Below are 25,272 nucleotides of genomic sequence, written 5' to 3' on the forward strand. Positions count from 1 at the left end.
GCCCAAGACCCCGCACCCGGCGGGGATAGGAAGGGGCCGTCAAGGCCGGCGCCCGTCGGGGGCGAGGGAAGGCCGGCCCCGGTCCCGCCCCGCCCCGGGGGTACTTAAGGCCGCCCCCCCGCGGGGGCTGCCCCGGGTCCGGCGCGATGGCGGAGGAGGCGATGGAGAGTTACCTGTACGCCGCCTACCACCCCTACTCCTACCGCTACCCGCCGCCCAAGGGCAAAGGGGGGACGGCGGCGGGCGGCTGGCGACCGCGGGGCAGCGGCTACTTCTCGGGCTACGGGGAGGCGGCGGCGGCCGCCGAGTACTTCGACAACTACCAGCGGGCGCAGCTGAAGGCCATCCTCTCCCAGGTCAACCCCAACCTGACGCCGCGGCTCCGCAAGGCCAACACCAAGGAGGTGGGCGTCCAGGTCAACCCGCGGCAGGACGCCTCGGTGCAGTGTTCCCTCGGGCCCCGCACGCTGCTCCGACGCCGCTCCGGTCCCTCCGTTCCCCCCGTCGGGCCTCGGCCCCGTGAAGCGGAGCGGGAGCCGGAGCAGGAGCAGGGCAGCCCCGCCACCACCAGCACCCGCGCCGTGCGCTTCCCCCGCACCATCGCCGTCTACTCGCCCATGGCGTCCCGCAGACTCACCGCTTTCCTGGAGGAGCCCGGGCCGGATCCGGAGCGGCGGCCGCAGGAAGAGGAGCCGGCGGCGGCCGCCGTCGAGGAGGAGCCGGCGGCGCTGCGGGAGCAACGTGAGGCGGAGGCGGCCGCCGTGCGGGCCAGCTGGGAGAAGCCCCCCGAGAGCGGGGCTGAGCCGCTGGGGCAGCGCCCGGCCGAGCCGCGGGGGCAGCGTCCCCCCGCCACCCCGGAGCCGCCGGAGGGGAGCCGGGAGGAGGAGGCGGCGGCGGCGGCGGCGGAGGAGGAGGCGACGACGACAGTAGCAGCAGCAGCAGCAGCAGCAGCGGCGGCGGCGACGCGGGCAGAGCCGCCGGCCGCCCCCCAGAAGCGGGAACCGGCGGCGGGTAAGACCCGCCTGCGCTTCCAGGTGAGGGGCGGCCCGGGGCGGGAGGGGCCTCTGTAGGGGGAAGAGGAATAGGTCCCGGGGTGTGTGGGGGCTCCTGCCCCGTCGAGTAACGGTTGTGCCCGGCAGTTCCTGGAGCAGAAGTACGGGTACTACCACTGCAAGGACTGCAACATCCGCTGGGAGAGCGCCTACGTCTGGTGCGTCCAGGGCACCAACAAGGTAGGGCGGGCTCGGATCAACCCCCCCCCGGCATGGATCATCCCGGCCCCCTCCTTCCCCGCTGACCCCTGGCCCTCCCGCCCGTCTCCATCCCCCCCAGGTCTATTTTCGGCAGTTCTGCCGGACCTGCCAGAAGTCTTACAACCCGTACCGCGTGGAGGACATCACCTGCCAGGTAAGGGACACCTGTCCTGTCCTCGGCTACCCACCTCCCCCTCCTCGGACTGCCCGACCCACCGACGGTCGCCTTCTCCCCCAGAGCTGCAAGCAGACGAGGTGCACCTGCCCCGTGAAGATGCGCCACGTGGATCCCAAGAGGCCCCACCGCCAGGACCTCTGCGGGAGGTGCAAAGGGAAACGCCTCTCCTGCGATAGCACGTTCAGTTTCAAATACATCATCTGAGTGAGGATAGGGTGGGTTGGGTTTTGTGGTTGTTTTTTTTTTTGTTGTTGTTTAGAGCTCTTCTAGAAAACTGCAAGTGGAGCAGATTTTTTTTGTTGTTGTTATTGTTTGAAGGTCCTTAGTGAGGTGTAGCTGGGAAAGCATGCAAATAAAAGTATTGCAAAGCACGCTCAAATGATTAGGTGGGTTTGTGCCCAGCTCAGAGGGCACATACTGCAACTTCTGTAACTTGCGTAGGGGCAGAGCCTCCAAGTAATGTTTTGTAAATCAGTGATGGTCTCGACAGCGACTGACTCAGGGCCTTGTAGAATCTCAGGTGGGAAAGGATGTCTGTTACTGCGCCTACCCTTGAACTAATCATACGCCTCAGTTCAACATCAAACTTGCATCCGCAGTAGGTAGTAGAGCATCATTCACAAACAAACCACCTAATAGTATTCGGTTACTGTGCACACTTCCATGTAGAAAGTCTCTTGCACCTGTTCTTCATCACATTAACAACTGAGAAATGCTGTGTAAAACTAGGTCACTTCTACTGGTACAGCTGGTCTGCATTTAGCTAAGCTGGTGTTTTTTGTCTTGTAGACTAAAGCCAAAGAAAGCTTGTGGTTAAGGCATCTTCAGGGGCAGTTCTCACAAACTGCTGGGGAATGGAGTCACTGGTGTTATGGTCTCTTGCTAAAGGACTTGCTCATCTTTACTTCCACAAGGTTATCAAGAAAAGTGACACTTCAAAGGCTCAAAGCATGACACTGCATTTGCCTGGCTTCCTCCTGTGCCTGCAGGTGATGCACAAGAGCTGTGCACTTAGTGGCTTACACTTGAAGAGTTTGATCTAGTTATGGTTTAGGTGTCTGCCATCGGGGAAGGATCAAACTCCCGCACCATTCCAGGGTTGGATTTGCAGCTAGGAATCGTACTTTTTGTGTTTGGTAGCAATGGCAGAACCAGCATGGTTACTCCCAGATGTGCTGTCTGAGGTCTATTGGTGCTGTCAGTAGTAATGGCCTTTGCAAGGACACCACGCTTCAGCAAAGTGTTACACGTTGACTCTGGGACTACAGTGTCACCGTCTGAGCAGATTCACAAGCTAGTAAAACCTACACACCACTTGTCTACCCTGTAGCAGAGGATTTGCATAAACTTAGGAAAACCTACTCTTCTGAGACTAATAAAGCTGTTGACTTTGAAACTGAGTATAATAGTGCACAAAGTCTTTTGCAGAACTCTTGAGGTAGCTTCTCTTTGGAAAGACTGACTGATCTTGGCTATTACAAACCTACGGCTCTGCCCAGGTTACTTAAGACTACTCTATTGAACACTAAATGGGGGCAACCAGTTTGTGTAACAGCTTCAGTGCCAGGTGGTCTTACATCTCGAAGTGGAAGGTAGTGTATGGCAGCATAGTAAACATTGTCCTTTATACCAACTAATGCCCATTTTAAGGGGCAGTGAGTGTTAATGCTGTAGGCTTAACTCATCTTGCTGTATGTTTCTGCTCTACTTTAACATGCCCCTTGAATTTGCTGCAGTAACTAAGGCTTAATGCCTCAGCACCAATTTATTGCCAAGTAATTTTATTTATTCTTGCTCCATTCATTATTATCGCAACATGAAGCATTCTGGGAACAAGTAGACTGCCACCCCCAGAATGGGGTACTGTTTTATTTCACGCTTCTAGCTGAAGCGTTTTCCCCTGTATCACAGTAAAAGGAGTTATCAGCTCACTCAGACTTTCACAGTAAATTCCATCCTTGCCTTGTTCAACTTGAAAAGTACAACTGCAGCTGGGCAGTTTTCTGTTGTAGATGCATGTGCCATATGCTCACCTGTAGTTACAGTAATGAGCAGTGGCAAGTCTCCAGCTTGAGGAGGAACACAGTTGAGGTCCCCTCTGCAGCCATCATTGACCCATAGTCTGCCTCAGCTTGCAGCTGCAACTGTGATGTCTATCACCAAGCGTATTTCCCTCTAGGAATGTTCTTCAATATGTTTTCCTTCCCCATTCTAACAGCTGTAGTCTGTTCCTGATGGATGCAGTGAGGCTGACTGCAATGAGGCTGTGCACCTTGGTAATGAGTTTGAGAACTTAATCTCTGGGCCATGTCAGTATGAGGTCATATGGCAATGCATAGCAATATGAACAGTTGAGTGCTTTTATTTATACAGATGCCCTCACAAGCATTGCTTTGAGGATTACTAGCTGTGAATATGCAATTATTATCAGTAAAAGCCCACAGTGAAATCTTGCACAGCTTGGAGTTGTCATCCCTGCTAAATACAGTCAAAGCAGCAGCAGTTGCTCGTGTTTGGTGAGACTCAGAGCAGAGCAGTCTGAAGTGTATGGAGTGCTTCAACAGCAACTGGTCCAAACAAGCAGCTGACGAAGGCTCCAAGTGGCAGGTAGGGGCGAAGAGCTGCCCCTGCTTTCATCAGCTACTGCAGGGTTTTGAGGCTTTGGAGGAGCGGAGCACAGTGGGCAGCACTACTGGACAAGCTTTCCTTCATCCTGTAACATTCCTTGGTTCTGCAGTAGCTCTTTGTGTCATTCCTCTTACATAATATATTCAATGCTTTTACTGCTTGATGCCAAAGTACAGTTCTGTATCCTGTTCCGTTTCACTGCTCTGTCACATCCTTGACAGCATACACTGTGGATCATGGGCACTGGTTCCCAAGACTCAGCAGAAATAAGGAAAGCTACTCATGACCTATGGAATTGACTTATGTGATTATGCAAAGCAGAAAGAACAGCCTTTGTGCTGCCAGTTCTTCAGAGCGCTCTGGAACTTGTCCTGTACAGCTCTTTCAGGAGGAGATTCTTTTGCGTGTGTTAGCTCAGCCAGTGCTGTATTCTCTGTGTCTTATGGAAGATGTCTGATGTTACGCTTGTTTCTAGACAGCTTTACCATAGCTTCAGATTTGGCACCAGGTAATGTATGGTGACGACTTATGCAGCAGTTGAGAATGAGTAATTTTGGGAAAGCTTCACAAAGTTAAAAGCAGTCTCAAAACCAGTCAGCTAGCAGGATTCTGCTCCTGCTCCACAGGGCCTGTTCCACTAGTCACTGTAAATGGAGGAAGATGTATAACATAAGGAATTACGTATATAAATTCAGGTTTGAGTTGCACGGGAAATCCTTTAACAGCTTCAGAAGATGCCTAGGAAAATGCTGTTGCATTGACAGCACACTAAAGGAAAAAACATGATTTCAGGGCACCCAGGCCTCTTGTTGTCAGTTTAGTCTGTTTAGCTAAAGTACTTAAACTTTAGTTTGTAAAAATACACAAAATGACAGATACAATGTCTTTTATTTTTACAAAAAAAGCTGGTAAAAGATGATGGAAATAAAAGTGTAATGCACCACTAAATAAAACTACTCATCCCCCCCCTAAATACTTATTAAATAATTAAGAACACCATCTACAGTACCACAAAACCATCAAAATAATTCAATTTTATCAGGGTCAGGGAAAAAAATACAGTGATTATGGATGTGCCTTGACCAGTTACAGAGCTTGTTAGGAAAACAATAACTACTGTCAGCAGTCCAACAGCGTGCACAGTGCCTTCAATTAATGCATTTCAGCATAATTACATTTCTAGTGGGGTCCAATTTCCCCAGAAAGGCAGAGCTAAGAATTTCAATTCTACATTCTAAACTCTGGAATTAGAGCCCATTAAAAAAAATCACAGTGGGTAGGAGATGTATATAAAAATACTGGGTGTTCCTTTCAAATCACAGGAATCATGGGACTACATTCTTTTTTTCTGTTGGTTTTTTTTTTTTCTTCTTTTTTTTTTTTTCTTCTTTTTTACAAAATGCTATTGGTTTCAACAGAATCCAGTTTGTTTTATGCTACAGACTTTGACACTGAACTATGAGTATATTGCCTGTTTGCATGTTTTGGTAGTCAGTCTTTTTTTTTTTTTTTTTCTATATAGTCCCAATTCCTTAGGCGTAAGTTGAGTCATGAAGATGCATATATGTGCATTCAAACTCTTTGAACCCTGCAGATTACTCAGACTGCAAGTAAAGTATGTGACTACCGATAGGGAGAACCCCCCTTCCCCTCATAGCTTTATACACCTACTGCCTTAACAGTGCATTGCACAAATTTACAAGAAAAATACTGGTTTTGCACTATACAGTTTCTAGAATATATACAGAATAAAATAAGTTAACTTCTAATGAGAATTGCTGATGGGCAGCATATATCTTTAATATACATTTTAAAGTCTCTGCAGGCAGCTACTTTTTGGTTAGTTGTTATCAATATTTGTAACATAAGCACTGATCAGAGAACTGAGCAGCATTCCAATAAAGTTAACAGATATATTATTTCTTTTAGAAACACTGGGAAATCCCAGTTTAAAATATTATTAAATGTCCTAACATTTACACACTATGAGGATTAGATCTAATAAAATAAAATTTCTTCAAAAATAATCTTGCAGCTCTTTTAAGCATGCTCTGAGACCTTATTTAACAATCATCCATACCTTCAAAAAACAACTGTCACATAGCCATACATTCTAACTCACACACATCGTTTCCTTGTTACAGACAACAAAAGCAAATAAAACATTGAGAAGTCAACGGTTTTTGCAGTCGTCATTCTGCTCATGTTTGACCACACATTCTTCATGACGTTGCAAAGTGTCTCACTAGGTGTTAGCTGACGATTAGATCTACTACTGCTGGAAAGCCAGGAAGCCTTGCAGGTCTTCAGCCAAAATAAACCAGCCTTGATTTTAGCCTCATCCCACCTGCGATATTGATTGAACCTTTAGAGGCGGTTACTGCAAACACCATTTATAGTTCTGTTACAACAGAAAATAATGCATATGTATGCATTACATTTAAGCCCTTTTCCTTTCATGTAGTTTTTATACATAAATTTAATAAAAAAATACTACTGTCACACAGCTACTGTGTAGAAAGAGCAGTCAAGTAAGACGTTCACTTCAATTTTCAGATTTTTACTTTTGATGAAACAATTTCTTGCTGTGAATAAACTGTGTTGGTTGTCAGGATTGCTGGAGGTTTTCTTTTTTTTTTTTATTTTTCCATGAAAGGTGCTCAATAATAGTCTGAAGCATCTTTATCATCAGTTCTTTTGTAAATGATAGCTGTTCAGAATCCAGTGCTCACAAGATTTATTCCTGGTTTGATCTTCCCTAGAAGCTGATAGGATTGCACCATGCGTAGAGACTCCCGAATTTCTAGATTAAGTTCCATCAGCTTTGAGCTGGCCTCAGACATATCCTGGTTGGAGCCTACCACTGCGAAGCTACCAGTTTGACCAAGCGTCTGATGACGGAAATATATGTGCAGCAACGTTTGAACTGGGTCATCTTCAGAACTGCCAAAGATGTCATGGGGCCAAATAGATCTGTAAACACACAATTTGGATTTAAACATTAAAAAAAAAAAAAAAAGAGTAATTTAACTGTTTAAATAGTCTTGTTCTTCAAACAGACATTTGAACAGAAGACGTAGGAAAACACAAGAGGGATGTTTCTTCCATGTAGTCCTGATAGTACTTGTTCTTTAGAATTTAACTATTAGAATTGTTTTTTTTTAAATTGCAAGATGTGTATGAACAAGCTGTAATGAAGCGACAGTGCTTGTCCTTTTCAATAAGGACATCTAGCAAGAGCTGAAATAAACCTGGAATAGTGCCTATCCCTATCTTTAAATTAAAAAGGCCCATTAGCAAACCCAGGTCTGAAAGCAATCCTTAAGCGCTTACCTGAAAGCCTTGACCTGTGCTACAGCTGACACAAACTCCTTGTTTCTCAGGGTTTCAATGAGAGTGTGAATCGCCGTTTCTGTGCTAGCTTGGGAAGCCTCTGCAATTTCAATTTCTTCGATACCACTGTCAGACGCAGCCTCAGCCTCTTTGAGACAGCTCTCCAAAAGAGCAAGTTCTTCAGACATGTTTAAGACCTAAAACAAATACAAGAGTTACCTTTTCTAGTTTAAATGTATTTTCAGCCAAACTAACATTCAGCAGATCAAACTTACACCTTTCCTCCTCTTTGCAATCATCAATGAGAGGCAGAAGTAGTATATCCAAATATTTGCTGCAGTTGCTTAAGTATACGCAGTTAATTTAATGGCCCAAGTGTGCATGCCAGGTATTTGAGCTTTCCCCTGATGAAGTTTCCATCTCAGTCAGTTCTTTTAAAAATTGTTTCAAAAAATAATATTTTTTGTCTCCCCACATCACTTAATAACAAATAAACTGACAAGAAGAATTAAACACTTTGGAAAAATACATGCAAAATCGTATTATTACAAGGACAACTTAGATATGAAGAAAAAAATCTGGAAGACTGGTAACCCAGCAGAATACCTGTCATGCAGCTGGTGTATATAATACTACCTTTGGCTTTAGCTCCAATGCATGAGTAAAAGACAAGGCCATTGCTCAGAATATGATTCTACATCTGACTAAATCAGGCAAGAAGCGCTGACCTTCCACAACATCCTCCAGACAGAAATGAACTCACTCACTTGCAGCCTCTAGAAAAATCTGGAAATCTAAGTAAGGAACATGTATCGTTTTTTTCCTAAACTACTCAAAATCCAAAGACCCACCCTGCTTTTTCATTTTCCTCCCTACTGTATCAAGCAAGACCTGCCCCATTTTCTTTCCTGCTACCTCTGATTACTGCATTACAGACACAGGAGAGAAGTTTCAGAAGACATTATTAATAGCATAACACATTCAGATTAATTCAATTATCATCACATATGTACCACAAGCACACAGCTGAAGGATACATTTTACTTCTAAAGTTAGTGTAACTAAAAATCAGGCACAAGATGTCTGGAACGCATTACTAACTGCACTTATGATGGGGACTAAGGTGGCAGAGTAATGGAGTGGTGGCTGAAGTGACACAGTTACATAAATCAGCTGGTAGCAAGTGACAGTGTTCGCAATAGGGAACACTGGGGTGATGGAAAGGGGCTTCATCACAGAACTCCGTTGATTGGAGTCGATGTGCCTTGATTGTAGCTTGATGAGAATACACCAGGAGCGCTACTGAAATATTTAAAATCCTCATCACTGGACTCCCTGCATTCCCGTCTATTTGTGAGCTTTCAAGCTGTACAAAAATCAACACAGATAATTGAACATCTCAGAAAACTCTTGCGAGCTCTACTTAAATCTTTTATTAATTGGCTATAAAACAGCTGGTACCCTCCTTCAGTTTCTGAAAAGATGTCCCGCTGATGAAAATGTTATCAAAATGTATTTGAAATGGTTTGGTTTTAAAATGTCAACAATTAGCAGCTAAATGGCATGGTTTTCATTACCTCTGCTTCTTTTTTGATTGTTTTTACTTGGCTGATGAGTTTGCAATAGGCTTGGAACAGGAGCAGCAACTGGAAATGCAACTTGTATAGCCTCCGACACAACTCCAGCTCCTGCAAATGTAAACAACGTTATTATATTCAGGAAGTGCAGAACATCTACTGTCCAATACAAAAGACAATAAATGACATCTTCTTCAGTATAGAATGCGAAAAATTAAAAGTAGTTATTTGGTTACTGAAGAAAATGCCAAAACGATTTAGAAGCTAACGTAGCAGGAAGCTAATGAAAAGCAGATGAAAGCCTCATTCAGTTCTAGATTTACAGGTAGCCTCTCTCACACAGGTTTAAAGTTTACTTTTTAATAAGAAGTTACATTTCCAAGAAAGGGGGTGCGGTGGAGTGGGACATAGAGGGATTCAAAAGGCATTTTGCAGTGTCACGTTCCAAGACAGAGTTTCATAGATCACTTACTTCTACTGTTGATATTCTACTGTTTTAAATTCAAGATCTAATATTCAAAAGAAGCAGTTGTGGTCTGTAAGTATGGAATCTGTCATAGCCATTAAATTAATTAATATAAATACGTAAGCACAGTATATAACCTGGCCCTTAGCTTACAACTGCCTGATGGAGTAAGAGAAGAATAATTCCATTCTTGGAGGCAAGAATAACGTTTCCTTTATAAAAGGTAGCTCTGATTCTATTTTAGAAAATACCACGTGATATATTCTTCAGGAAATGAAACAGCAGCATTAACTTATGCACTATCTTGCTTCCACTTTTATGTGTCTAAAACACTAGTCAAAGTGCAGGGCAGTGTTAATACTGCTTTACATACAGACATAAAAGCTAGTGCTAATGGAATAATCTTCTATAACATTCTACCAACTACAGGATCCCCTTATCTACAAAGGACCAACAGTTCAATGGGTTAGATGATGCAAAATTGAAGCACACAGCATTTTTGTAATAGTCTATGACAAGACATCACTATGTCACAAATGGACAAGACAGATGGAGACCAGTTTGGCGGCTGGCATGGTTAAGTATTTGATAAATCAAGAACCGGCACTTACTGCTAGAATTTCCATTTGCTAAGCAAGAAGATGAGCAGGTCACAAAAATACAAAGAAAGAAAAAAAGATCAAGAATTAGTGTAGGAAATAATTTTAATTAGGGTAAAAGATGTCCCAGGTAAAACAGAGGAAGAAATACAAGTAACATGCTCCAAATGTACCCTGAAGGGAAAAAATTAAGACTGACTGTAAAGTGAAATTACTTGCTGCTATAACTAATGACAGATAGCATTGGCTTTGTTGTCCTACAACATGAGTAACATACTTCCCCTACAACCCTGTCTGGCCTTCATATATTGTGTAGTCCTAAAGGTATGCAAATTTAAGGAAATCAAGACCGAGGACAGTTAGGTCTGACCATCTGTACAATGCTTCTTACTTGTTCTGTACCACTACAGTTTAAGCACAAACAATGCCTTTTAAAATTTGAGACGCAATGTTAATTTGGATTCTGAATCAGTTTAGAAAAGTCTTGATTTTGCTAAACTCAATTCTCAACACCTCATTGTGAGATTTCTGTAATTTAATTGCACTTGGTTTTTACAAGTTATTTCAGAAAAATGTTTGGGAAAGAGGGATAGGGAGAATTGTTAGGAAATACATTTGTCAGACTAGGGCCAGGAACTTCACTTCTGTGCTTTGTACAGTGCTGACCATATTGATGGCATTTAAGCAAGTTCAATGGTCATAGTAAACATATGAAGATGCAAACAATGTCTGATTCCAACAACCAAAGCAGTTGAGCTTTACCAAGCACATAGTTATATACAATGTGTATAAGAAGTTACACACTATGTGCTTAACAGCCCATAAGCACTGCATGTGGGTTTTTTTCTGTACTCTGTGCTATCATATACATAGCAGAATTCTTTTATAAGCAAAACCTTCTGATGCACAGAACACTGTGAAGAGGTATGACCTTGAACTGCTGAAGTTGATAAGAATTCTATAACTCACTTTAATGAAGCACAGAGAACCAGACTTTGAAGAATGGCAGGGTGGATTATTTAATATTTTTAGTCATTAAGTTCCTGTGTTCTTTAAGCCAAGTCTCATTATTACAGTAAACCATAAATAATCCCTCTCCCCAAAATCATACCTCGATAGCTATTTTAAAAATTCAAGAGAGGTTTTCCTTTAAAAATGGCTTTGTACTGCTTCACTGTCTTTCACATACTGGCTCACTTGAGAAATAATCTTGTTTTTTTCTACCTGCCAGTCCTGTACAAGCAGTCTAGCCAGAGTCCAGATGCACTTTTTCAGACTTGTGTATAAGTACTAATAGCAAAAATCCAGTAATTAGGTTTCCTTGCAAGTGTGCTGGCATTGCATGAGCGACAACAGAATTCATCTCACTATTCCTTAGCTGTACTGACCACAGTGCTAAAAATTAGTAAGAAAATTGTCTTTGTGTTAGTGAATGAAAAATATCTGTTGAATGAAGCAGCTCTGTTTTCCTGAACAAGACAAACACTTACATATTTTTAGCCTTAAGTGGTTGACTGGATAGGCTTATCAGGCCCACTCTCCATTTACAAGGACTTTTGAAATAACGATGTTACACTTGGTAACTTCTGAATGTCCTTCAAGGCACTATAAGCTTCTGTGAATAAATTTAGAACTTCTGTAAATTATGTCTATTTTATGAAGCAGGATAACAGGACCTTACCTTCTCAATGGATATTGTATATTAAAATTATTTTAACTGAACCTGCAAGCGTAAGGAGCACCTAAAGAAAAAATTGCCAAGTGTGCCTTGCGGGCTAGGAGTGAAAACCAAAATCGAAACAGGTCCCCAGACATAATCAATGTGAATGGTCACATAACTCCTTTTCAGAGGCTATCTTCAAACCCTGCAAAAGCGGGAAAGAACAGACAAAACTGCCTCACCCAGAATCCTGGATTCTCTCCGCACAAGTGAAATGAAAGCCTACATGTGGCTTTTCCTCCATTTTGTAGTTTCCCTAGCTATACAGTGGGAACAGTAATATTTACCTTCATGGTAAGAACAGTTATGTTCTAACAGTTAAATGTCAGAACAGCTTCTTGGTGTATATAAACAACATTCTAAATAGGGACTCAAATGCATAAATGCTGCTTTTTTTTTTTTAATATATAGAACATTTACTGTATTGTAATAGTAAAAGTTGTTACATATTTCTAAACAGGTACCAGTCAGTATACAAAGATGTAAATCAAGTGTAGAATACACTAAATGTTGTGTTCACAGGCAAAGCAAATATCCTTGCAAATAGTAGCAAATTATTTTGCTTTATTACCTATGCTTATGCACATGAAAAAAAAATTAAATATGCAACTTTGATGCAATATAAAAATTCAACAGTATATTATCATGTTTCACTTCTAAAAATTCAGGGGCGTTTTGTGATTGAATTAAAAAAAATATACATATATCTATATATATGAGAGCAAATGAAAACTGTATAAAAGAAGAAATAGTCCATGCACACAGTAGACATTTCTGTTGCTGAACACTACATTTTCAGCAGCAGAAACGTGACCAAGTGCATCAATGAACAGAGTTCAACTGAATAAAATTTGACTGAGTAAAAGGAATAAAATTCTTCCTTTTTCAGCTTAGATTTTAGATTTTTGTCAAAATGTCATTGTGAAAAGGTAAGTGCATCTGCTACCTGCAATTTTACTTTCTTACATTTTTCACTGTTTTTCTTACAGGACTCTAGGTGGCAGATTCCTTGTACCTACTAATGATAGGTTTTGGATTTGCTTTTTTATCTACAGTGTCAATATTATGCAGCTATTGTTTTTTTTTTTTTTTTTTTAAAAGTCCTAGTCTACTTGGGGAGAAGCTATCACTTACTATAGCAATTAGTAATATTAAACATGGATGACTGCCATGCAAATACATACAAAATATTGAACTAATATTAACAGGTTACTTCACCTATTGTTGTTAGATGATATTTTGACAGATGTGTTTAATGATAATTTTTGCCATACTGCTACTTTACTCCCAAGTAACTTCCCACCCAAGTAACAGCTCCAAAAAGGTCATATGTGTTTAAATAGTACTAATTATATTAAATTCAGTAGATGATTTTGGCTAGACAGTTTATCTGAGCATATAAGCAGAATGCTAATCTTTTTTCTTGTAGAAACAGCTACAGAGAAGCAGACTTGCTGGTACACAGATGGTATCTAGTCTGCTTATCTACTCAGTGTTATTAAGTCTAGAACCCAAGATGGGTTGCCAACTTTTATTAAAAAGAGCCCTTTTTATTAGACCACTATTTCATAAGAATCTGAGTTTCCAAAAGATAGGATGATAACTGAAATGAAAAGCTTTTCATACATTTTTAATCTCTCTCCAAATATTGGACTTTTTGTGCAATAGATACAAAGATGATTTTTAATGTCATATCCAGCGACTCACAAATGCTGTATTCCTACCTGGGCATCTGTGTTAGTGCCATGAATACCATCATCAGTACCAAATGTTGCTTTGCAGTCTTCTAGCCACTGCGAAATAAATATAAACAAGATTAAACATCTTCTGAAACAGAGCAAACTGAAGACTGCTAAAACTGCATAAGACACTTCATTAAGTCTTGCACATTCTCAGATTACGTAAGAAATTGTGACATGAAATCAAACGTTTACCAATGTTGTTTCCGCTAATGATTTCCACTCCGATATATCACTTTGTAGTTTTTATTGTGTCCCTTCCGTTGTAAATTTCCTGTAGCCTTCATTATCCCAGATGGGTGCAGTGCACTTTAGCATACATACTAACCTGTGATTGAATTTGTGTACTGTTATAGTGAGATATGTGGAGGGGTAGAGGCAGAAAAATCCCTTTCATTAAATGAGATCATATATTCTCTTTCCTCGCTGCACACTTACACCAACATGATCTCTTAGTATTTAAAATACAGCACTAATTCAAATTAGAGAGTAAGAGTAAGCCTGTTCTATTTCTTGGGACTACTTTAGGAACAGAAATAGAGCCCTCCTGTGTAACTAAAAAAATATTCTTCAATGGGAGTTTAGCATCACCTCCAGTTCATACAAACCAGGGAGGTGAAGTATTCTCACATAACACAATGCAAACATGCAGATTCCACTGTCTTTCATGAATACAGGGCTGTATTTAACCCCAGTTCCCACAGCAGTTTACTAATTTCAGTGGGTAATCTCTTCTTCTAGCTTTAACCAACAATGCAAATTTAAAAGTGTTAATATAAAGCACGCAGAGAATCAAATATGCTCTTACTGGACAATACAACCTAATCATCTCATCGACACAGTGCCCGGAATATTTTTCTGTACAGTGCAAACAACTACAAGCATGAGGTAATTTGGGTATTACTGAAATGGGAACACGTCACATTGAGATAAAGTGCAGATTATCTTCTGAAATGAAGAACAGGCTCTATGCATCCAAGGAAGAATAATTTAGCATACTGTGTGCTTGGTATCTTGAGTCTCACAGGAAATCTTAGTGACCTTTTTCTAACCTTTGTCTGATGCAAGAAAAAGAAAAATGCGATTTCCCATCTGCTCAATTTAATAAAGGTTACTTAGTGAATTAACTAGGCCTGTGTGCTTATCAAGAGGAGAAATGGAATCCTCTAAACACCACGGTGTCAGTTTCAATTAGTGACATAGATACCAACGTACACAGCAAATCTCATTTTTCTTTTTATCTGACAGCATCCATCAGTAACAATGGAATAGGTTTGCACTGGAACAAACAGCATCAGAAATTGGGAAGCTCGTGTTTATTTTCACACGCGGCCCTTTTAAGATCTTTTTAAAATCTTAAAACCAGCCTGAATAAAGGGTGTGCCTAGAATGTCATGATATATATACATATATAACTTTATATTTTCTGTAACATTTATCTGATTCAGTATCTTTGTCCCTAATACACACATGAAGTCAAAGCAGTTTCCTTGCAAGGAAACAGAACAGTAACTCCAAAAATGGGGCAAAATTAAATTGCTAAAAATTTTTACAGAATATATGTTCAGAGTAGTAGAAAGACCTGAATTTTCTCTTTGGGAACAGCAGTAGATTTTGTGACCGAATAATCTTCTATATATGTTTGCTTTACATTGATTTATGTTTTCCCCATATATCCCCTACAAAGCAACTGCAGCCCAAGCCTCTTACTTTTTAAGTTTGATTCATGTGAATGCCAGTACAATACACAGCACTGATAGTGACAAACATCATCTATTAGGGTAAACTTTAAACAACACTTTTTTTCATTAAAGTTAATATACAGAATTTTCCAGTGGGTGATACTGAGATAATTAGTCGCTACTTCTAAATTAACATGCTAAATAAATACTTAGATAATGCCCTAAATTAGCTAAATGACATGCTATTGAGAGTCAGAAATGATTGGTCAAAGCTATAAATTTCTTCCTCCTCAGTACTGCTCCTATTTATAAATGACTAAATAAAAATAAAACCCTGGCAAAATGCTCTCACAGTTATTTCAGAACAACTCCTTTCATCCTCTGAACCTTTCTCCTGCTCCAGTCACTCACAAATCCCACGGCAGAAGACAGGCTGACCACAGAAACATGTTACTGGACATCCTTTTGACAGCTGCGCTACAGAAAAACAACTCTCTTTCACTAGCATATAATGACAGAGGCCATCAAACCGATATCCATATTCCTTTATCAAGTAAAACAAAATGCAAACAAGCTCTTAATATTCAGCATGGATTTATATCGGTATGATAAGTGTCAGTGCAAAATTAGCTAAGAATACATTAAGTGAATTCACGGCCACCCGAAAGGGACACAACTTTAACTCATCATACTTTGACAAATCAGCCAAACACCTCCATTTATTAGTGCTATGATAAACTGTAGGCTAAATAAGGAGTTTATACAGTGAGAATTCTGCAATGTTTGCATAGTCACCATTCTCAGTACACACGCACACACGAGTTCCTCTCTAACCTGCCTCAAATCTTCCTGTCTGACCCTGGGGCAAATCAGTTAGCCTCTCTGTGCCGCAGTGCTGCTCTCTAAAATAAGCAATAATACACATTATTTTCTAATAGGAGTGATGACAGCATTACGCACTGGAGATTGTCAGACATTAAATATTTCATCGAGTAAGGTAATCTTAGTTGTTAGATGAGCACTTTGTTTCTGATTAAGCCTAAATGGCAAAACATAGCTCATTATATATTAGACCTCATGAGTTAGTTTACAAATTGTTATTACCACAGAGCAGGGCAAAAAATGCAGCAACTCTTTTACAGAAATGCTCGGATCCTAGAAAGTTTATCTACATTAACAGTGCTGTGTAGCATACTTTAGCATCAGGTTTTGAGGAAACTGCATTTCTTTTTGAGATCCTTTCCACAAAAAAGTGGATGTTTATTCTATTCAACAGATGACTGTCAGCAATCTTTGCAAGGCAGAGGCCATCATTTCCTAATAAACTGGGCACCATCAGGAAACATGGAGCCACTTGTGCTGCAAAATACAGCTCTGCCAAGATGCCACGGCTTGAATTCTGGTACTGTTTCACATCACTCAAACGTGCCTATCTATACAGCCATTGCCATGGCCTCACAGGCTGCTGAGATCAGTAAAGACTTCTTTCAAATGCGTGTTTGATTTTCCTAGGAATCATCTTCTCTCTGTAACAAAAGCCCCATACGTTCTCTGTCTCCCCTCAAAACTGGTTGTAGATCCATGTTTTCTTTTAGGTCTTGAAACAGAGATCTTACCTGTTTCAGTTTTCTGAAGTTAGTATCTCCCTTCCTAATTTTCACACAAACGTTCACATAAACAAATATACAGACCCTTGTCACAGAAATTCTCAACTTTTAAACTTTGTATTTCTTTGTAAAAAGGATATAACCACTAATAAATACCTTGAAAACTAAACTGTATTTTTCTAAATAAAGTGCCATAAACGTCAGCCTCAATGGGATCCAGTTGCCGGATGACAGACCTACGATTATGTATCTATGCACGACAGCTGTTTAAGCCCCCATTACAGTCAGTGGAGATCGAGTCAGCAAAAAGAAGTCTGAAGGCCTCTTCAGCTGAGCAACAAGTCGGTATCTATACTAGGATAAATTGCATTGCTTGATTGATTTCTTTTATTGATCTTTGAATACTATGGGTATTAAGGCACTTAATTCACATGTAGTTAGTTATCTGTAAATGTCTTAATCTGGAGGTGAATCCCACCCTTCTAAGTCTAATAAAATAAGCCAGAATGTTAATAAGGAAAAAAATTACCATGGTTTATTGATATTAATGTTAAAAATATTTGACTATTATTAAATATATGTTAAAATATTCAAATATTATTGAATATTTGAGTATTTGAGTATTTTTAAAAGAATTTTAAAATTAGGAATGCTCTTTTCCCAATGCTAGCGCATTTGCACAATGTTATAGATTCAAAGTCGATTTCAGAAAAATACGTGCAACAAAAATGAATTACACATACGAAAAACTCAGGTTCAGATTACACATATAGAATAGTTAAGAAAAGGAAACAGGATTTTATTTCAGGAATTTTTTCCCCCAGTTTATTTTTAGATACCCATATTGAGAGATAAAGACCTGCAACATTTTCTTGATGAGTAGGTTCTAATATTTTTTGTTTTGAAATATAAGAGACTCACCTGTTCTGCTGCCTCTCTTTTGACATTATAGGTATCCAAATGTTCTTGGAGCTCTAGAACACTGAACTTCAATGTTTCTAGCAGGCCACAAGACATTAGCTGAAAGATAAAAGCAATCACCTCAATAGTCATGTAACATCTGACTATAATCCACATAGTCTAATATCGAAATTATATAATATGAAATTCCAAGTCCACATTTGGAAAAACAATTAAATTAGAATTAGTTGGATACAGATCATTCGTGACACCTTTAAGTTAGTAAACTAACACATGTAGCTGTATCAGTTAAATCAATGAACATTTTTGATTCCAAAACAAGAAGGGCAGTACCTAGTTAACATCTGAAAGAGAGATTTCAAAGGGATTTTTAGATCTTTCAAAAAGATGAATAATATTTGATATACACACAGCTATTGTACATAGAATAGCCTGCAGCAGGAAAAAAGGTACTGCTGGATTCCTCCTGTAGTAACCTAAGGAGTGTCCAGTGAGGGCTACTTGCCTTTCTCAATATCCAAACTATGCCACCAGCAAAGGCTTCAGTTTGTAGGAACCAGGAACTGTCAAAGCAGGAACTGTTGGGTATTTGATGAAGGATTTTCTACTATTAATGGCTTTGCCTTTTTCAACACAGTTTCAAAATCTCTTTTTTCCTCAGGGGCAGCTACCTCAGCTTTGCTCCACACTGTTTCTCCCTGTAGTTTTATTTCCACTTGGGTTTTTCTATTAATCCTTCTCCTGTCACTTCCTGTAATAATCATGCCTCTAACATGATGCCTCCTCCCTCACACTGGTCATCCCTTGCACTCGTTAAGAGCTCTGTACTCTTCTCCAGTCCCTGTTACCTGGTACCTCTTGGTCAGCTCCAAAGTGCAAGCACAAGCCTGTGATCACAAAATTGTGGCACGGCAAGTCACAGGGTTGCTCCCACGTTTTTCCAAGTGCATCAAGATTATTATTCTACCACCATATTAAGACACTGCTACTCCCAAACTCTATGTTCACATCAGCCAAGAAGCAAGTTTCGGCTCTGTGGCACGACGCCACTCTGCACTCAATGTGTGCAATGACATCGATGTACAAAGAAGTCCGTGAAGCGAACATCTTGTATCAGCAGTAGACCATGAGCCGCTCCCAAATCGCTTGTGAACCTGTGATGTGATGTAAGGGGGCATCTTTCTGCTGAAAACTACTTTCTGAATGAATCAAAGGCCAAATCTCAAGCAAATGCCAATCCTGCACGCCTGAGCAGACATCACAAAATCAAAGATTCGTGCATGAACGTTATTTTGGATTAGCCATTCTTTCTTAGTGAGACATAATCTGACAAACAAGTAGGTTCATTTCAATTAAATTATTTGGAGAGGAAAGATTTATCTACACAGTACTTGCCAATGTAACAACAGTAATGCGTGTATGTGCATACATATGTTTGTACACATACACACAAGTTTGTGTACTTGTGTGCATATATATTAAATTTTTTATTCCTTTTTTATATTTGCTTTTATGTATTTATTTATTTAGTTTTTAAAAGACACATGCTGTTTTAGTTAAGAGTAGTGTAACTCCTCTTGTGACCTCTTATCCCAAACAAATTTCTCCTTTTGGTTAATTTCTACTGCTTTTAAAGTGGCATAAGTTAAGCAAAAAACATTACACACAGTTGCCTTGAAATGCACTATCTGTATTATGCTTTTTTTAGTTCCCATATTCTAAAGTGGGAGCGTAATAGTAGAGCTGCCCCTTTGCACCAAGGGAAAAAAACAGGTCAGGAGAAGAGTCTCACACTGGGTCAAGGTCAAAGGTCCATCTCTCTCAGTCCCCCATCTGACAATGTCTAAAACCAGTTGCTTAAGGAAGGGCAAGCCAGGGCAAGCGTGTGGTGATCCGCTTGCTCCAGAATGCTTTCTTAGCCTCTGCCAACGTGTTGTTCTGCATGTTCAAAAATCTATCCAGGGCTATTTCTTTCACGAATCTCGTTACTTGCTTTTTGAAAACATGAACAGACACTAAAAAAGGACAGGGTTTCACAGTTACATCTATGGACAGATTTCTCTCCTAAAGGGCTGAAAAATCCTAGCCTGCATACTCATATCTTATAAGGAAGCTGTTCCGCATATTTTATAATCCTTGGGATCTCTCCTGGAACCTTTTCCAGTTCAACTGTATTTTCTCTGAGAGCAGGGGACCAGAACTGCCCCCAGAATTCAGGAGGTAGGTATATCGGGGAGATATGCGTTAGCTCAACGATGTTTTCTGTTTTGCTGTCTTTTTCATAATTATTCCAGCATAGCTTTTTTTGACTGCTGCTGAACATTGAGCTGGATTCTCATGTTATTATTTATTATAACCCAAGATTTCAACTTGCATAGCAACAAACAATTCAAAGCCTTCATTGTATATTTGTAGCTAGAATGTTTTTCTCATGCATCATAAAACATATACATAAACAATACAATTTAAAAGGCAAAGTTGTTGCCAGATAAGTAGTCCTCCTTTTTCTTCTCTGTGCAAAGAATATAGAATAAATATGAACAAGCAGGGAAGGTAAAAAATAGCAACGGATTTTAAGCGGTATCAGCGAGTTCCCTCTCTGTTCATTGTTACAGTTGGAGGTTATTTTTGGAGAAAAAGCACTTCTCACTTGTGTTTGCAAATGTTTATGATAGTAGTGGCCACCTAACATTTTAATTCCTTTCTGATTTCAATTATAATTTTTTTTTGCATGCCCAAATTATTCAGATGGTTCAATTAGTGATGTTAGAGAGCAACCTTTTAAAACTCAAAAATATAATTAACACATTTTATTCAAATCTTTGAAAACATTCCTGAGCATTGCTATTTTCCAAATGTTAAATCATCATTTTCTATGTTACATAAAAATATTTAAGCAGATAGTTCAACATGTAAGTTTATGAGATTTTTACCGTTTCCGCATCCACAAAGACTGTCGGACATTCTGAACATAACATCATCACTTCCAGAGAACTTCTAAATTTTGTTCCAATGCGCTGTAGACTTTCGCCAAGAAAGCTGACTGAATCATTTGTTATAGATACAAACTTTCTTTGAATGGTCTAGAAATCAAATCAGAAAAACATTTATTTTACGTTGTATTTTACTACCCCTCCTCCTCTGGCTTTTTAGATTAAGAATTTCAGGGCCAATTTCCATCATGACAGCATATATTTTTGTCATTAAATTACAAACTAATACATAATTTGCTCTACATATTTATGTAAAACTAGTTCCAGAAAATGCAATCATTCAATAAATAAAACCAGCCTGTATCTATCAAGACAATTGCTCCCTTCACATCTAGACCTTTAGCATCAGTATACCTGGATGACTATTTGTCTTTATGCAGTACAGACAGTAGTTTGATTCATTTTCAAGTGTCTGTGTTGCAGAAAGTTATACACAGATTTATGGGTCAGAATACGACCTGTGTAGCATAGTCTGTGTCCAAACCTGCCACCTATCTTCTTCAAAAATCAGTCCTATGTATGTCACGTTCGATTATCGTAGAATACCAGGTTGGAAGGGACCTCAAGGATCGTCTACTCCAACCTTTATGTATACTGTTGGCTTGGCCTAATACAACACTGTGCTTTGCTATACATCATTTCATAAATCCTAGCAAGTTACGTGTAGAATAAAACTATACAAAGATGATATTTACAGCTGCAAAGTTAAACACAGTGTAGAAGCCAGCAGGCAAAATGGAATGGTCCAGTCAAATAAGACCTCCAGGGTCTCCTTTAATCATATTAATCCTCCTCTGTACGCAGTAACAACTCCTCAGGAACACTTGTTTGCCCAGACTCGAGCCCTGGATCCCTTTTCCCAGAGTATCCCCCTTTCCAGCTGACTGAGGGTTATCTTGTCAAGCCACAGAAAGCTTCACCTTTCTTTCTAGCTCCCTCTTTAATGAAGACAAGAGAAAATGAACTCGTTTTTTTACCACTTTCAGGAAATGAATGAATGTATGAAAAGCCAACTGCAGCTAAGTTTTGGTATAATACACAGAAACTAAACCCCTGATGTCTAGATGAAGCAAAAAGACAAAAATCTAAAACCAATAACAGGAATTTCACAGCACTATGGCAAAATACTTAGTTCCACTAAAAATGGAAAATGGGTATAGATGCACAAACAAGTTATTCCATGGATAAGGTAGAGAATGAATTCTTCACATGATGGTACTAAACCTAAACCTGCCCATACATACGGGATAAAATGTGTGGTAGCATGGTAAAACAAAGAAATTTCACTGAGAAATTTATTATGATATATCAAACAGCAGGCAAAATTAATATTGGAGGCATAAGAAAGGGTTGGAGTCATAAGGTCTTGGTTTGTAGTACTGAATTTGATCTTAGATCACTTGGCACATTGCCTGTAAATAAAATGGATTAATTGTGCCTTTCCTATCTCATAAGATGTTGCAAAGACTAATGTAAGTCCAGGTGGTACCACTTTGAAAATGTAAAAAACCCATTCCCCTACATATAGGGAAGAGGGAGCATTTTGTGTTGGATACCAGATCTATGAGATAAATATAGCTGAAGAGAGGCATTTGAAACTTCCAGCTTTAGTGGATCTCCTGATGTTTCAATTACCTGTTTGCAGAAAAAAACTTTTCTCACAAGACAGATGCAAGCTAAGTTCGTTAATGTTTGTCATGCTGTGATCCCATAATAATGAATCCCACAGAAAACCCAGGAGGAAGTCGTTAGTTCACTAATTAGCACAGAACCTGGGTGATGTTCAGAAAATAAAAGAAGGGAGACAACCTGAACTAAGAACTAAACACTGAACTGGTATTTTTGGGGCGCTTCTTTTTCCCCCCTATAAGTAGAATCACTCCTGACAATGAATACAGCAGATATCCCATGGAAAAATAGTGTATGACCATATACCATTCTTTTAGCAATGTCTTTTTTTTGTCTGTTTTTGATTTGCTTTCTAAGCCTCCTTGCTACCACGATCTTGTGGCTTTTGAAGTTATGCAGGGGAAGAATAGTTTTGAAAGCAGGAGCAAAGGGTTTCAGACAAACAACCACGCGCTGGCAATTCACTGACCTGAAACAATCTTGAGAAGACATGAAATGTATAGACAGCACAAGATCCATCTGTATCTGACAGCATTTGATTGACGTGGCAGCGCCAGGCTTGCTCTTCATCATCGTATGCCACTGGTTGGAAAGCTGCCAATATGGCAGAAAGAAACGGTGAAGGAGGTGGGGAAGTTTGTACTTCTGGGAAACCATCCTGTTCTTCTTCATCTTGGCTATGAAAAACAACAGAAATTAAGTCCTCAGTAAATACTTTAGGGGAAAAAAACCTTCATTTTTGTAACAAGAAATAAATAAGAATTTGGAATTCAGAATAGTGTTTTGTAAAATTAATAATCAGTCAAATAAGGTAACTATGAACCAAGAAAATAATAAAGAATCAAAAACTTTTGCTACTGCAATATAAAAAAATTGCTTCTCTCTCAAATACCTCTGAAGTTTATTAAAACATGTTATTTCTACACATATCTACCACGGGCTATCTGTAGGTTATATACAGCTATATATATACAGCACTACATATATACGCCACTCAAACGGGTATTTTTTTCTTGACCCCACTAACTGAATTAAAATTAAATTCCTCAATTTTTTATTCATCTAAATATATGGTCCACCAATACCTGTAACAAATTCTAGCTTTCCTTAAGAGAAACACAAGAGCTTATTTAGCAGTGTAATACTATTTTATAACTGTCCTAAGTAACATCATAAGCGAATGGAGACAGATTGGAACACTTTCATTTTTATGGGCAATCAATTTAACGGGCCTTTGTTCAAAGAGCATTCTGCAGTCATGCTTTCCATTAGGCACCAAACCTCCAATAAAAATATCAAACCATAAATTAATCAATGCTGCTACTGACAGTCATTAACTTAATTGTTACAATTTTCTGTATTACAAGGAACGATACATTTTGACAGTTCTTCTTGTATAATTGTACTTACAGAAAAAATACACGTGGGAGGATTGCAAGTACAGATAGTTTATTAAAATAATTTTTTTAACATGTGCCATTTTTATCTATAACCACCACCTCATTCACAGTGGCACCAAGCATCTTAAAGAAGAATTAAACATGCCTTAAACAAGACGTGTGGGTGCTGTTTTTAGGTACATTCATTTTAGTAGCACAAAGCTCAAAAGCTAAGATGCAATCCTTTTGAATAATATCTGTAAGCACAGCTTCAAAAAGCCTTCCAGGTATTTTCTAACTAGTCTATCAACCCTGTAAATCATAGCATGGTTTAGGTTGGAAGGGACCTTAAAGATCATACAGTTCCAACCCCCCTGCCATGGGCAGGGACACCTCTCACTAGCCCAGGTTGCTCAAAGCCCCATCCAGCCCGGCCTTGAACACCTCCAGGGATGGGGCAGCCACGACTTCCCTGTGCAGCCTGTGCCAGTGCCTCACCACCCTCAGAGGGAAAAATTTCTTCCTAATATCTAACCTAAATCTCCCTTCTTCCAGTTTGAAGCCATTATCCCTCATCCTATCACTACATGCCCTTGTAAAAAGTCCCTCTCCAGCTTTCTTGTAGGCCCCTTTCAGATCCTGGAAGGCTGTGATAAGGTCTTCCCAGAGCCTTCTCTTCTCCAGGCTGAACAAGCCCAGCTTGCCCAGCCTGTCCTCATAGGAGAGTTGCTCCAGCCCTCTGATCATCTTTGTGGCCCTCCTCTGGACCCACTGCAATAGGTCCATGTCCTTCTTATGTTGGGGGCCCAGAGGTGGATGCAGTACTCCAGGTGGGGTCTCACCAGAGCGGAGTAGAGGGGCAGAATTCCCTCCCTTGCCCTGCTGGCCACGCTGCTTTTGATGCAGCCCAGGATATGGTTGGCTTTCTGGGCTGTGAGCACACACTGCCGGCTCACGTTGAGCTTCTCATCCACCAACACCCTCAAGTCCTTCTCCTCAGGACTATTATCAATGCATTCTCTGCCCAGCCTTTATTTATGCTTGGGATTGCCCCGACCCAGGTGCAGAACCTTGCACTTGGCTGTGTTGAACTTCATGAGGTTGACATGGGCCCACATCTCAAGCCTGTCTAGGTCCCTCTGGATGGAATCCCTTCCCTCCAGCACGGCGACAGCACCACACAGCTTGGTGTCGCTGGTAAACTTACTGAGGGTGCACTCAATCCCACTGTCCATATCGCCAACAAAGATGTTAAATAGCACTGGTCCCAGCACCAACCCTTGAGGAACACCACTTGTCACTGCTCGCTGTAACCCCATTGTAGAAAGACACAAAATTTGTTAGGCATGATCTGCCCTTGGTGAAGCCGTGTTGGCTGTCACCAATCATCTCCTTATTTTCCACGTGCCTTATCAGAGTTTCCAGGAGGATCTCCTCCATGATCTTGCCAGGCACAGAGGTGAGACTGACTGGCCTGTAGTGCCCTGGGTCTTCCTTTTTTCCCGTTTAGAAAATGGTGGTTATGGTTTCTCTTTTCCAGTCAGTGGGAACTTAAACAGACTTTATGG

General features: G+C 40.3%; 2 protein-coding genes across 2 annotated transcripts in view; one reads left to right on the forward strand and one right to left on the reverse strand.

Moving 5' to 3' along the window:
- Positions 1 to 92: 92 nt before the first annotated feature.
- Positions 93 to 1,635, forward strand: ZAR1 (zygote arrest 1; the record flags this gene model as incomplete). The annotated part of the gene is made up of 4 exons (XM_082482381.1): positions 93 to 1,034; positions 1,140 to 1,232; positions 1,333 to 1,407; positions 1,492 to 1,635. Exons 1-4 carry the CDS (start codon positions 147 to 149, stop codon positions 1,633 to 1,635), a joined length of 1,200 nt encoding a protein of 399 aa, XP_082338507.1. The 5' UTR covers positions 93 to 146.
- Positions 1,636 to 4,930: 3,295 nt separating this feature from the next.
- Positions 4,931 to 25,272, reverse strand: part of FRYL (FRY like transcription coactivator) — a 102,302-nt gene continuing 81,960 nt past the window's right edge. The window contains exons 55-61 of the mRNA XM_082481971.1: positions 22,795 to 23,002; positions 20,637 to 20,786; positions 17,704 to 17,802; positions 13,479 to 13,547; positions 8,970 to 9,080; positions 7,393 to 7,589; positions 4,931 to 7,032 (exon numbers count right to left, since the gene is read on the reverse strand). Of these exons, the coding sequence (XP_082338097.1) occupies positions 6,774 to 7,032; positions 7,393 to 7,589; positions 8,970 to 9,080; positions 13,479 to 13,547; positions 17,704 to 17,802; positions 20,637 to 20,786; positions 22,795 to 23,002 (1,093 nt within the window). The 3' untranslated portion in view covers positions 4,931 to 6,773. The remainder of the gene's footprint in view (positions 7,033 to 7,392; positions 7,590 to 8,969; positions 9,081 to 13,478; positions 13,548 to 17,703; positions 17,803 to 20,636; positions 20,787 to 22,794; positions 23,003 to 25,272) is intronic.

This window comes from Vanellus vanellus (assembly GCF_965231255.1).
Source record: "Vanellus vanellus genome assembly, chromosome: 4".
In the NCBI taxonomy this organism is placed as follows: Eukaryota; Metazoa; Chordata; class Aves; order Charadriiformes; family Charadriidae; genus Vanellus; species Vanellus vanellus.